The sequence below is a fragment of the Pieris rapae genome, chromosome 13 (genome assembly GCF_905147795.1).
Source record: "Pieris rapae chromosome 13, ilPieRapa1.1, whole genome shotgun sequence".
Classification (NCBI taxonomy): Eukaryota; Metazoa; Arthropoda; class Insecta; order Lepidoptera; family Pieridae; genus Pieris; species Pieris rapae.
Genome location: NC_059521.1, coordinates 1,448,344 through 1,462,965, shown reverse-complemented (window position 1 = coordinate 1,462,965; position 14,622 = coordinate 1,448,344). Strand labels below are relative to the sequence as shown.

Genomic DNA, 14,622 nt, shown 5'->3' with positions numbered 1-14,622 from the left:
CGGCTGTGGTTACATTTATACAAACCACAGCGGTTGTATGTCACATATTACTATGATTTTATTATATGATTCTCTAATATAAAGAAATTAATAAGAAATAAAATCAGAACCAAATACGATATAACTTAGGGGAATTAGAAGCAGTTGGCACATACCGAATACGCCTAAGTTTTGTCGTAGATGGTGGCATGATATATTTTACTTGTTTTTCTATTATAATATATTATATTATATTAGCGTCCTTCAAGAAAAGAGCGTACCAATCCTTAATAGGCCGGCAAAACACTCGCGAGCCCTCTGGCATTGAGTGTCCATGGGCGGCGGTATCACTTAACATCAGGTGAGCCTCCTGCCCGTTTGCCCCCTGTTCTATAAAAATAAATATTGTAAACTAATTATCTTAACAAATATTATAAGTCGTATTAGGAAACCTTAATACAGGATTAAAATACAAAAATGCAGGTAACAATGTTTGTTTTCTAATTACAGTGTATGAAGTCATACGTGGAATTCGAGGTATGTAACGGCGCTTACGAGGTGTCATGTCCCGACGCAAGATGCAGTACCAGCGCAGCGCTATCTATCGACGAGATATCGAAACTTGTTAATAGCAATCTCCTGGAGAAGCATATTAAGTTCCGGATTAATCATGGTGAGTAATTATGTTTTATGAAATCTATTTTTTTTTATTTTGGGAAAAGAGCACCTTATTACGTAGGTTTTAGAATTAATAATAATTAGTATTAAATAGCTTCCCGTGTATGTGTCGCAGCCAAAAAGCTTAATTAGCCGTTTAACTAGCGGCCTAAAAGATGTTCAGATTGTTGATCAAACAGCTCGGCAAATTACTTGGATGATGACATTTCATTATTTACCTAGCCAGTTCTTTTGTTTTTTATGTTAAAACCATGTTTCTTTTCTTTTATCACACTCTATAAAGGATGTCACCTCAAAAACGAAATTGCAAAGTTTTGTAGTCTGTGGTAATATGCACAAATTGTGACTCTATAAGTTATTAAGTTCAGTGTATGAACCAATCGTAGGTATTTTCGGCAGACTCATGTCTGAGGTGTAGGTGTCAGAGAGAGTATATTTATTTCGTACTAAGCGATGGAACTGGATTTGAATCACGGCGAAAAAATATTTTTAGAAAGTCATACTTCGTACAAACGTATCAACGGTTTACAAGTATAATTTTACGTTAAATAGATTTTATCTATCGTGAACAAAGCAATTTCAATCTATTCATAACTTGAGTTGCAGTAAAGCTTACAAAAGCTCAACACGTGGAGGCTATATCGATTGACTACTCCAATTACTGCACCCCTAGTGGGGTTTTACGCTAGTGAAGGTGATAATTATACCTTTTGTAGTATTAATGAAAAGATGCTGAAATAATGTTATATGAAGTGAAACGTTTAATAAATATAAATGAATCGGAAAATGAAAATATCTCGACAACGACTTGAGTATGATTTTATTGTTTACTAGCAGACTCGGCCAAGCGTTGCTGTGGCTAAGGTTTTTGTTATATTACATAGTAGTAAATTAATCAAGGGAAACCGTAGGAGAACTTATGTGAAACGTTGGTACCACGACACGGACCTAAACTAAACTACCTTTAACTCAGCGCCATCTGTTAGAATTGTATCAAATAATAAACAAATGTTAATGTTATCGTAATTTTAGTAAGGATGCCTATTTTTTTTTTTAAATTAAATATAGCCTATGTCACTCAGGAATGATGTAGCTTTCCAACAGTGAAAGAATTTTTCAAATCTGCCAAGTAGTTTCGGAGCCTATTCAATTCATACAAACAAACAAAAAATCAAACCTTTCCTCTTTATAATATTAGTATAGATTCATTGAACTCTGGGATTTAAAGAATAATTAATAAAATGTTTTATTTGGTTTGCATAGGAAATGCAGTCTTTGACGTAGCAAATCCAAATGTTCGTATGTACCTAGCTACTAAAGGTAGACGCATAAAAAAGCATATTATGACAGGTCTAGTGTAGTATAAAACAATACTATAACAAATTAAACGCCCAACTCCTGCTTATTTCTGGTTCTATACCAAAGTTTTTTTTTTTCAAATTAAACTTCAATATAATGGTTTCTTTATATTAGAATAGATATTGTTTTTGTTAAGCGTTAAAAATATACAGTTACACAAGTGAAAGTGTAATGTGATGATAAATTGTCATCATAATATTCCGTTGTATAATACCGGATGGCATTAATGAGGAAGAATAAAATTGATCAATATGTGTCTTAAGAATATATCATATACTAGCTAATTTCTTAGCAGTATTGGCGTAGTGGCTTTAGCGTACGACTTATCATCCCTGAGGTTCAATCCCCGGCTGCGCACCGATGTACTTTCTTTGTGCGTATTTAAATTTTCTCCAAAGGTGAAGGAGAACATCGTGAAGATCTAACTTGCCTTAGGTATCATATATATCGTGTGTCAGGTACAGGCTGATCGCCTATTAAACAGAAATCTGATGCGCAAACTGTAAAAGATTGTGGCGCCACTGATTTATTTTTTATACATCTTCCCTAACACAGAAGTGAACACACATGTATGTACTTTAATTTGCTGTAAGTATATTGGATGGGATGCCGAACCACCTGATGTCGCCCCAGGCTGCAAATTTGCCCGAACTATCCGTTGGTAAAATTTCTCCAGGTTCATTCTGTGTTACAAGCTTTTGCCTGGATGCTTCATTCGACTGTGAACCCTAGGGTCATGCGTTCCTCTCCCTTATCTCTGACCATGTATTAACCTCTACTTTTACCCCCTTAATGTCCTATAAAATCGCGATCGGTCTTGAGCTTCGTGTTTCACCTCCTCCAATTCCGACTCTCTTTGCTTCGGCCAACCAAGAATAGATTCCAATCAAGCACCTGCTTGGCAATATTATTAGGATCCCTTCGGGGTTTATTTTTACCTTACTCTTTCGGTGAATATAGGCTTCCAAGCAGTAGAGTTTAAAAGGAAACTGTGAAGTCCAAGTGGATAGAGGCAGGAATTAAATTGCATAGCCATGCAGAAACCTTATGGAACTATAGGGTTTCTGCATGGCTAAGCAAATTAATTAAGACAGGAAGAGAAGATGAATTATGTGATGGGATTTGTATTATTAACACGTATTTTATTCGAATGATGCATTTTTGGTTTAGTCTCAAAAAATAAAAAAAAATTAAGACTAAATGAAATATTTATTTTAATTAAATATTGTGAACGATCAAAAACATCTTTGTTTATCATATATGGACTTTTTAATTGGTCTAAAATAAATGCTTTTTATTTTATTTTATTTTTATCAGATGAAGAGGGAAGAGGAAGAAGTAGGAAATTAGTATGTTTATTAATAATAGCGATATTTTTAAACATTATTAACATAATTAACACTTGAAAGAAATCTTATGACGACGGTAATTATTTTTGAGTTTAATAAAATAATTATGACTTCATACCGTGACAAATTACTGCAAAGGTGTGAGATCATCTTTAATAAAATTATGAAAACTGAACTTGTAAATATAGATAATTTGTTATGTACACAAAGATGTTGATAATATGCGATCATTCGACGCCCAATTTGTAGGCCTCATAATATTAGTGAATGTCTCAGCTGTCGTTCTAGGCATGCATCAATCAGTTAATTTTTATGATTTGTCTTTTGACTAGGAATTGAGGAATAGTGGAAGAAGACTGTGCGGCGCCGCACCGCAATTATTTCTAGCCATAGGGTGCCAGACGGGCGTTGCGGTGTGGCATTATATGTTACTCCTCTCCGCCTCGTCTCGCAGGTCACAAGTCCGGTCCGACGCGTCGTGTGACATTGTATAGTAATTTGTATGTAGGGTGACGCTCCGACGCCGCACTGCACCGCATCGTGTGGCCGCGCTCTTAAGAAAAGAATGGTCGTGCCTTTTTTGCTGGAGACTGCCAGATAAAATGTCAAAGATTGTTTTTTATAACAAGTATAGCTCGACTTTGAAAATTCTAGAACGCGATTTAGGTGGAGATATTGATAAAGCAGCCCTTTTTTAATCGAACGAATTTTGGTTAAACGTTAATTTTATGTAATATCCTATAGATAACCATGTGCATGGTTAATGTAACCAGAGCGTGACGCGATAATTCTTTGCAACATGCCATTAAAATGCTTTAATGTTATGCAATTTTTTACTTCTAGCCAATCAGTTATATGCAATTGGAGTGGTGTTTTGGCGCCTTGTAACTCTCCGTTGTTTCGCGATTATTTGTTCTATATAAATAAATGACGTTGTAATTTGACATTTTTCTTTGAATCATTGTTATGTAGAGGGAGGGTAAAACTGGCTGAGTTTCTTGCCCTTGAGTTTCAAGGGCCTTAAACGGACGAGAAGAACTGGCAATAAACTCTCCGACACTCATTTTAATCGCCAAGTTTTTTGTTTGTAAGGGGCTACACCCATAACACCATGGCTGGTCTAATAAGCCCTCTGCTTCAGAGGGGCTTTGAGTTGACTTTCGAAAGCCTTTCCACGAGAAAAGATTTCCAAACGCCCTTAAGATGGGCCCCTGGGGTTTGCCAATGCATTCAACCCAATGCTCAAGCCAATGGTTGTAGTTTAACAAATTATGTGAACTTAACTTTATATGAATAATTTCTAAGGCTAAAGCAGGTTATTTTTACCCCGTTCCATAAGAGTTGTCACCAAATTTCATTAGCACGTCCAATTACTTTAATCGTGCAATCAATTTTTACTTAATTAAAACCTTTACGAGCAAGGAAAGTCAAACGAAGGGTCGCGTGTTGGCAAATAGCCCAGCCCTCTCGTTATCAGGCCAACACCCGAATACTATCAGTATTAAATGTAAAACTATATTCCAGAACTTAAAAATACCATTAAATATCTTACCGGGTTTGGTTATGTTGATAAAAGTCTATTAAAATTTTCATAACATTATTATATTGTTTTAAGTTTTTTTTTTATAGAATAGGGGGCAAACGGGCAGGAGGCTCACCTGATGTTTAGTGATACTGCCCATGGACACTCAATGCCAGAGGGCTCGCGAGTGCGTTTCTGGCCTTTTAAGAAGTGGTCAAGTAAAAGTGAAATAATCGCAGTATAATCTGATTCAAGAGTATACTAGGGGATTAGAGGATAGAATTTACTGGCAATTTTAATAACTTAATTGTGTATTTTATGTTATTTTATAATTTATATAAATGTGCTCTTTCTCTCTATGTGCGCATTTAACATTTGCTCGAACGGTGAAGGAAAACATCGTGAGGAAACCGAAACGTCTTAGACCCAAAAAGTCGACGACGTGTGTCAGGCACTGGAGGCTGATCACTTTACCTGCTGACAACTTGCCTATTTTAAAAAAATGATCATGAAACAAATTCGGTAATCTGAGGCCAAGACCTAAAGAGGTTGTAGCGCCACTGATTTATTTTTATAATTTATATATTTTTGTATGTTTTTAGTCCAAGTTTGGCCAACTAAGTTTTTGGAAGTAAATAAATAAATAATTGTTCCTAATCCTTGTAAACCAAGCTCGATTTGAGACCTGGCAGTAAATCTTCAGATCTTTATTTTATCATTCATAAGTATATACATAGTTATCATAAATACATATTTTTGAACTGGTAATCAATTAACGTCACCTTAATCGTCATGATTGGAAATCTGTTGAATAATGTTCTCGTCGTTCTTAGAAGGTTCTAGAGTGTTCCTTACTGGGGCCCAATTTTGTTAAGGGGATCGAAAATGTATTAAAACTATTTGGTATTTGAATTGTAGTTTTTTATATGTTTTGAACGTTTACTTACTGTTTCGTTAACCGATTTCTATTAATTTATTTCTAAAACCTTTAAGTTGTTGTTCTTAAGTGAACAATTTAATTTAATATCAAAAGTTAAATTAAACAAAGTCCAAGGTTTTGTACAAAAAAGATTAAGTGGAAAACACTGCAAAAAGACAGACCCGTTTTAAGGAACACAAAGTTGATAAGAATTATAATTGATTTAACGAATATGAAATCTATTTTTATATGTATTAAATACGATCTATATTTTACATTTACCAAGATGTTTAAAATTTAAAAAACCTACTGCGGTGTTGTGCCAATAATTTCCCCTGAGGAAGCTCAGTATTCGCTTCGTGTTACAAAATACATAACCTCCTAACGCCTAAGGGATTTTGCAATCTATTCACACGTGTCTTATATATTTAAAATATGTGACAGACTATGTATATGCAATAATATTCTTGATATATAATGTTATTTTATTCCCTTTATATACCTACTTTGTATACAAGAAAAATCTTACTTAAGTATAATATCAGCGACAGAATAGATCTGTGGCTTAACGTGTAGCCAAGTGGCTGGGTGTCCAAGTTTATGAATCTGACATGCCTTGCGTAGAAACATCAATGTTCATTATGTTCTAACGAGAGTTATGTAACCTAACATTAGTTAAGTTACATAAACATATATATTATAGTAAAAAATTGGAAGCAGAAACCAAGTGTTAGCATTTCAGACTTGAAGCAAATATGAGCCCTTTACTTTTTTGCCATATTCATTAATATATAACATTCTCGTTGCCGATAATGTCCAAAATGGGCGACTGAACGTGTCTGGAAGTATCACATTTATGAACCCTTTGATGAGCCAAGGTTTTGTTAACGTCGCACCCCAATCCTAATTGTATATTACTAATAGGGTTGCCAGATTTTTTTCAGCCTATAAGGGGCCAATGCTTGAATACGTAAAATTATAAGTTATATGATTTATATACTGTGTGTCCTGTTTAACAGTCTCTCATATAAATAAACCCTATAAAAACGGACGCCAGTTAATCATAAAATTAAAATATAATTACGATCAATCTTGGTTAAATATAACTATTATGTAAATAGATCCATTAAATCATTAAGAACAATCCGCTATCAATCATCTCGACGTAACTCGAGTTATGGATACTATGTCAATAAATAAGTTTATATAAAAAATGTTTTATTTTATGTGATCAGTATAATTAAGAGAGATAGAGTTAAGAGCTATTCTTATGCATTCAAAACTAGGCTGTCTAGAGAAATACATCATCATCGGTACAGATTATTAAATTCTACCCATATCACCTCGAGTTTCCGGTGGTTTTTGCTGCGCACCACTACTATATATTTAGTATATAAGAAATACTTAGAAAAAAAACAAACGCACAATGTTAATACTCGGAACAAACGTAGGCTGCAATGTCCCCCTACTAGACTAGCTAAATTAGTCATTATTTTTTGGGAAAGAGGGATATTTTTCCTTAATAAAATCCCGGGGGCTCTTTTATCTCTGCCTTTTAATAAATTTAAGAAATGTATTAAAGAAAGGCTGTGTAAAAAGGCTTACTATAAAGTTAGGGATTATCTAGTTGATAAAAGGGCCTGGGACTAGTGCTGGGCTACATCTAATTAATTTGGTATATTTGTTTTAAAATATGTATTGTTTGATGATTTGCTTTTTTAAGAGTACCGAGAGATTTTACGTCGGCTTTTTCTCCCGGCATACACCCTCTGTCTTCTTTTCCGATGAGAAAAGTATATAAACGTATTAATGTTTTGTATGAATCCTCGAAAATGCATTTCGTTTTCAAGCATAGACAATGTGCGGGTAATATGTGCAAAAAAGTCCGCCCCCCATTAGTGCTGACGTAATACTTGAACGTCCCGTTAAGAAATCTCGTCGACGTCGAGGTGTCAGGTGATACCCCCCGTAGGTACGGGAGGAATAGATTCAAAAATCGAAAACTTTTGTCATAGTCAATTCTTCATTTAATTTCTTCGGTATTTAAATCAATTTGAACATAACTTTCGTTGTCTCAATTGTTTTATATAGATGGCTGTAGATAATCATGTTGTGAAATTCACACACAATATAAAGGCTTAGAATTCTGTCTATCTGATATCGTTTGATAGCTCTAATTTAACATAACTTTCTTATAATTCATGTGTCTACTTTGAAATGTTTTAGAAAGTTTGCCCCAAGGCTTTTAATTTTATCTTGTTACAAATAAACATATACATACATTGTTATTAACCATGTGATAAAACTTTCTACCTATCATTTTAAAGGTCAATGCGCAGATTCTTTTATATTATTCATATTTTTTAATGTAATATGTGTTGGATGGAATAACTTGAGCATGTATGAAGAACATTGTGAGGAAACTGGTACCCCGAAAACACTGTTTCATCTGAGACTAAAATCAAGGGTTGTAGTGCCACAGATTTTTTGTAATGTTATATAACTAAATACCCTGCATATGTATGCGATATACTAAACTACTAACTAAAACCTAATTATAGGATCATTAGAAAAGTATTAGGTCAGCATGGTTGTATGTAAATTGACTTGAAATGTAACGACTGAGAATAGGCTGCAAAAACTCTTGTAAATTACATGAAACCACGTGAGGCAACGAAGGCTTTTATAAGAAAAAGATTTCAACTCATTGACGTATGTAACACGCTGCAATCATTTTGAAATAATTGAGTTACATTGCACTCTTGATCTCTTTTTCTTTATTTAATTTTGAAAAATTTATGAACCTATAATTATATTAAATCCTATATTTCCATAAATGAGACATTTAATATACATAAACATAACTATTTCATTTCGTATCGGATTTGCTTTCTTAAGACATTCTTATTAATTTGTTAAAGGTAATTCAGTTTACTTGAAATACGTAGTACCATTAACTTTTTGCACTACTCATCAACATCTTGCTATAAATTTAAAGCAACATTCAAGTATAAACTCTTTAGTAATGTTTACATTTTCTCTTCACCTTGTCGGTTTTGGCAAATTTTATTGTTTCATCGTTAAATAAATTTAAACTGCGTATTGCGTTCTCTGTATTTATTTATGAGCTTTAAAAATTGTTCAAATAAATAAAAGTCACGGTAGGAATTAATCACATAAGTGATGGTTTGTTTGTGCCCGATTTTTATTGAAGATATCGTTGAGAAGCATCGCCGAGAAAAGGGATCCTTCGGAATTCCTGCGCACACTGTCGGAAACTAGGTTTTGCCATGCTGCAACGTTCTTAGGGGTGACCCTGCAATGCAGAGGCGAGGCGTCCTTAAGCATGCCACACCGTCCTTATGCGTGCCGAAGCGTCGCAGTGTCGTATTTCTCTTCAAAACAGGTCCGGCGCTTATTATCGGCATCGGCACCGCTGAGGATTTTAGGTGATAATTATAGATTATATACATTACCTTTTTGGAAATAAAGTAGACATTTCCATTATATTTGATAGTAGTAACAAAAATAACGCTTCGGTAAGCTTGAGGCTACCGCATCGGCAGCTTTGAGGCTGCTTCGGTACGCATTGCTGGGGGTAGCTAGCACTTAGCACTACTATAAATTCTTCGAAGATTCTTCAGAAATGAATTAGTATTCAATTACATAAGTTTTAACTTTATATTGACGGTGGCAAAGAACAAACGGCGATCTGCAACATCAGTAGTTTTCCAAAGAGTTTTAAACGCGAAAATTATATAACTTTTGAGAGAATAACGCTGTATTGTTACGATCAACGTACGTGTATGACCAACCAGAAGATAAACCACTATGAAAATTGTTGTACATAGTTTTTTACAACAAGCGAAATTTGATTATCACTGAATAAATTAAAAACTCGTTAAACATAAATTAATTAAGATAGCTTTTTATAAATTTGACGAATGTTTAAATGGTCCTTATCCTTGGGATTGATTTGCTCCAGTTCAAACAATTTCTATGACTCAAAAATTAGCGATCAAAATTAGTGTTAGTAAATGTAAATGTAGAATCAATTTAACATATTTTTTGTTGTATGTGTACATGGTTTCCTATACAAATAAAGTTATTTTGAGTTTAGATTTGAGTTTGTTAAAATTCGATTAATTTATTTATTGTTTAGGAATTTTTAACTAAACTAAGGTTTGTCCATTAATAAAAACGCTCTTCTGAAAACTAGTACAGTAAATAGCAGATAGCCGCTTGTGCCTTATACGTTGATATTATCCTCATGTATTATCTGTATAAAAAACATTTAAGGTTCTTTAATAAAGGTTTAATCTCAACTTAGTATATTATATTTGTTTAAGATAATTTTTATTAGTAGGCAACTGGTTTTTACTGGACATAAAAAACTTATCAAGTAATTTCTACTTCCTTGTATCGTGGTAAATATGCAGGTTATTGACCTCACGAGTTGAAAATATTTGCTTTCCAATTCCTTGATACATTCTTTATTCATTTGTATAATTTATGATTGTAATATGTGTTTTTGAGTACTCGTGATTAGGAATGGTTAAACGATACGACGATTTGTGTCGCGTATCTGTGATTGGACTAGAGCAGTTGACCAATAACAATGGTACGAAACGCGTTTCGTCGCAGTTTCATCCTTTGACATTCTCACCCTCGCGATTGACAAATCCTGTACTCTCAGTGTAAATTAGGGTATATATTTGTTTTATTAATGAAGTGTATGTTATATGAAGAATCATATCTTAAGATTTTAACCTACAAGAGTTTTTAAGATATTAAAATAAGTTATTTGATATGTTTTAAACATAGACATGTATATTTTAATATTATTTGTACGGTTTTATTTACTTTATTTGGTTTATATTGATTATTAAATATGAGTGAACGAGCGAAGAGATTGCATTCTATCTGTCGCCAGAAATGGGTTGTCTCCGTAGGGTTTGGTTATTGGGATGCAGATCGGAGATGTCAAAGTCTGATCTCAGATTATTTTCAATCTGAAATTGTGGATTAATTATTGGGTTTGGGCGTTAGTCGTAAGGGTCCGCAAATATGTGTAATGTTAGCTGGTTCTTAAAATGTTAGCTCGTTCTTAAAAATGTTAGCTCGTTCTGTCTCCACTTCCGATGATTTTTAAAATGTTTCGCTGTTATCTACTTACTACGTTTTCTATAAAAGGTTTCTCAATTCGCACTCAACGATAATAATGAGAAATCGTAGCAAGGCTATAACCGTTGACCTCTCTAGACTTACAGGAAACTATTTAGTTAATTAAGAAAGAAGTTGCGTAAAGGTGAAAGTCAAAAGTCAAGATCGATAGTCACGGCCGTTCGTTGGCTCCCGCGCCGGATGTGATTACTTGTTTTGCTTAGCAATAATTGTAAGGATAATTCACTTCCGGTTTTTGAATTACGAAAATTTGTTATTCAACTTATATCTGTAGGACCTTTTTGTTGATGTTCCACATTTAGGATATTATGTAAATGGGATTGTAATAGGAGTTCGGTGGCGGTTGCTAGAGGGTTATTCAAATCCTGTGTTGTCCAGTGTTGTCTTCAATCAGTTAATACAACAGCGTATACAACAGCTGTAGCTTCTAAGATAAAAATAGGGGTGGTGAGTCTGTACTGAAAAAAACTGTTGCTTGGCTTATTTATGGGTTCTTTAAACTAAGTGACTGTTTCTATAAAGAATTAAAAATTATATTTATAATGGAACATAAGATACAGGTGTTACTTATTCCACGTCATTAAATTGAATTTCTAGGCATCCCTACAATAATATTTGTATGTCGATGGTTTGTATCATTTAGAGAGAAATTTGTATTGCACATGATATTGTGTTACCAAGAGATGGTCATTTAAATAATATACGGACCTACTATATGGGTCTACATAAATTGTATAGCTGTTTATTAGATATTTAACACAGATTGACATATACAGGTTTAAAGTTTATTTATTTATACTTCGTTACCATAATATACATAATTAACATATAAAAAACAAAAGTACTAAAATGTACTAAAAATTCTTAAATGAATAATACTTTGACGTCTTATTTATTCGTTTATTAGAGCTATTATATTAATGAATTATTTCATAATATGAGTATTAGTTGTGTTGGTATAAGTTAGATTTTTATAGCGGTCTCGTATATCCCCTCCTAAAATCCTCCTCCATATTTTTCCATTGTTTTTTTTTTCAGATCTAATTGTTTTGTTTTGGTGATCATACGTTAAAGTGCATAATTTTTATAATTGTGAGGTAAATTAAGTTCGGTGGTAGTTGTATGGATATGTTCAAATAAAACACTTTTTGTTTCAACTACTGGTTGATTAATTGATCTGTGAACAGAGAGTTGGCTAAGTCTGTAAAAAGCACTATTGTAATAGACAATGTTTTGATTGTCTGCAAATTGTTTTTTTTTTTACTTGGTGAAATGCATTGCGCATACCCTTCCGCGGCGCGACTGCTTGGTGCAGAAGGATTATGTGGGACTCGCCATTGTGCATACCCACTAAAACCCCAAGGTGCCACCAACAATCGCCTTATGCGGGATGCGGTAACAGCAGAGCCTTATCCGCTTCCCAATACGCGATGCGGCGGTTGCGTCCGCCTCTTCCCGCAAATCTGCAAATGCAACAATGTTGTATCAACGTATTATAACTTTTTAATAATTTATTTCAGAAGTGGCAATGGACGCGATGCGTGCTTTCTGCCCGCGGCCAGGCTGCGATACAATAGTGCAGGTGCGAGCAGCAAGTCCAGCTCATTGTCCCAACTGCAAACATGACTTCTGCTCGCAGTGCAATCAGGAGGTATGTACTGCTTCCGATGGAACACAATGAAAGTTAAATATATACATATGTTGGTAGTGTATATGTTCGAGAGTGGAAAGTTTCTTGCCAGTTCTTCTTGCCCGCTCTACGCCCTTGACTTGCGAACTGGTTAATGTAAATTTAGAATTAATTTATTATTCTTTTCTGACGTTTATACTTGTAGTGTACCTGTTTACCCGTTTAACTGTGTTTATGAATAAAGTTATTTTGAATTGATATTCAAAGCATAAAAAATTAAATTTTACACAGTTACAGGTGGATAAAATAAATTTCAAATTCGATTCATAAATGTAATCTCAGATGGGTCTAGTAACGTTTTAAAATAAAAATCAGTTTGACTTTGGACGTATTTGGGTGTTTACACTTTAGGTAATTTGGTCCATGTAATTTCGATTCTCATAATTCTATGGTCAGTATACACTCAGTTTCCGTACACTGTAATTGGGACCATCGTGCTAATTCCTCGTATGTCGTAATAAGGTAGTTAAATCAGACAGTTAATTAAATCTCTAGATGTTTAATTAAAGATCGATATTCAATCAAGACTGAACGTAACGTACCCTAAGACGAGTTTCTTAAACGTTTCTAGGCAACAAGACTAACCTTACCAAACCTTTATTTTTTGGTTAATTATGGTTGCTTCTTTATAATAATTTGATACTACTACGAACGTACTAACTTCAAATAGTACAATAGCTGGTGAAATTATGAATTATGCACAAACGCAGTCATTACGCGTTTAACATAACAATACAATGAAAATGGCAAATAATCGCTTTCTCCGTACAATTGCACAGTGTACACAATCGTATGCTTTCATTTCTTATTTTCTCTAGGAAATAGGATAAACTGACCTGAATTTCATTAAATGCTGAATGATTAAATGTTACCTTCAAACCTAGCGATTATGGTAGGAAAAGGGCCGTTCAGGAATTAGGTAAAATTTTCTGTAATTTATCCCTACCCTCTAGAGGGGAAAGCCCTCAAAAATAATAGTCCAAAAATGTTCTAATTTTTTGTAGGAATCCCCGAAAATGCATTTCGTTTTCAAGCATAGACAATGTGTGGGTAATATGTGTAAAAATAAATAAATAAGAAAATCAAAGACCTCCTTCCCCCTATGGTGCTTCCGTAATACTTAAACGGCCCCAAACCTGAAGTCATGACCGATTGTGACCCCTATTTGTCATGTAATAATAATAACTAAAAATTAAACTAAATAAAACTAAAAGTTAAAAAAAACAGTAATAAACAAACAAAATAAAAACTTAAACTCAATCATAAGAGCCTGCAAAACATAGTTACGGTAAATTGGTAGACAACAAAAGAGGAGTAAAACACATCAATATTTTTATCAATGTTTGTAATTAAGTTGTAAGAGCGATACCCTATTCACTGGACCATTGAAAGTAGCAGATTATTGTGATGTAAATAAAATTGCATTATCATTATCGTTGTATTTGCAAAAATGCTACCTCAGGTCTCAAATTGTGTATTAAAATCGATATAATTTATTTTCGAATATATTTCAAAATTCGTTTATAAAAATGCTGTTAATCTAATATACGGGTAAGCTTTCAATTTACCGCCAAAGTGCCGCAGTACCGCGACAGGCTCGAGAGAGTAACCTTGCACATTACTTACTCGAGCTAAGTGTAAGGCACAGTGCCAAGCCGATGCAGCACTATTGTTCTCAAGAGCCTGCAGCGCTGAAAGGGCCGTTTGGCATTTTTATTTTGTTCTTTCCTTGGCGATTTTTATCTACAATGGCGGCTTAGGAAAAGTGCAGTGCGTATAACAAGCCATTTGAAATTCTATTTATGGCAAAGTAATGATAAGGAATAAGAGAACATTAATGAAACACAAGGTGTCTTTTTAGCGTGGGCGAGTATTTATACTAGGGCTCCATACGATACATTGTAAATTACGCGCTTTAAAAAAATGTAAACGCGCATCTTTT

General features: G+C 33.9%; 1 protein-coding gene across 5 annotated transcripts in view; it reads left to right on the top strand.

Annotated features, from left to right (window-relative positions):
* Positions 1-14,622, top strand: part of LOC110992667 (probable E3 ubiquitin-protein ligase RNF144A) — an 86,281-nt gene that overhangs the window by 62,137 nt on the left and 9,522 nt on the right. For all 5 annotated transcript variants that reach the window (XM_045630916.1, XM_045630917.1, XM_045630918.1 and 2 more), the window contains 2 exons: positions 490-652; positions 12,511-12,641. In XM_045630916.1, the coding sequence (XP_045486872.1) occupies positions 490-652; positions 12,511-12,641 (294 nt within the window). The remainder of the gene's footprint in view (positions 1-489; positions 653-12,510; positions 12,642-14,622) is intronic.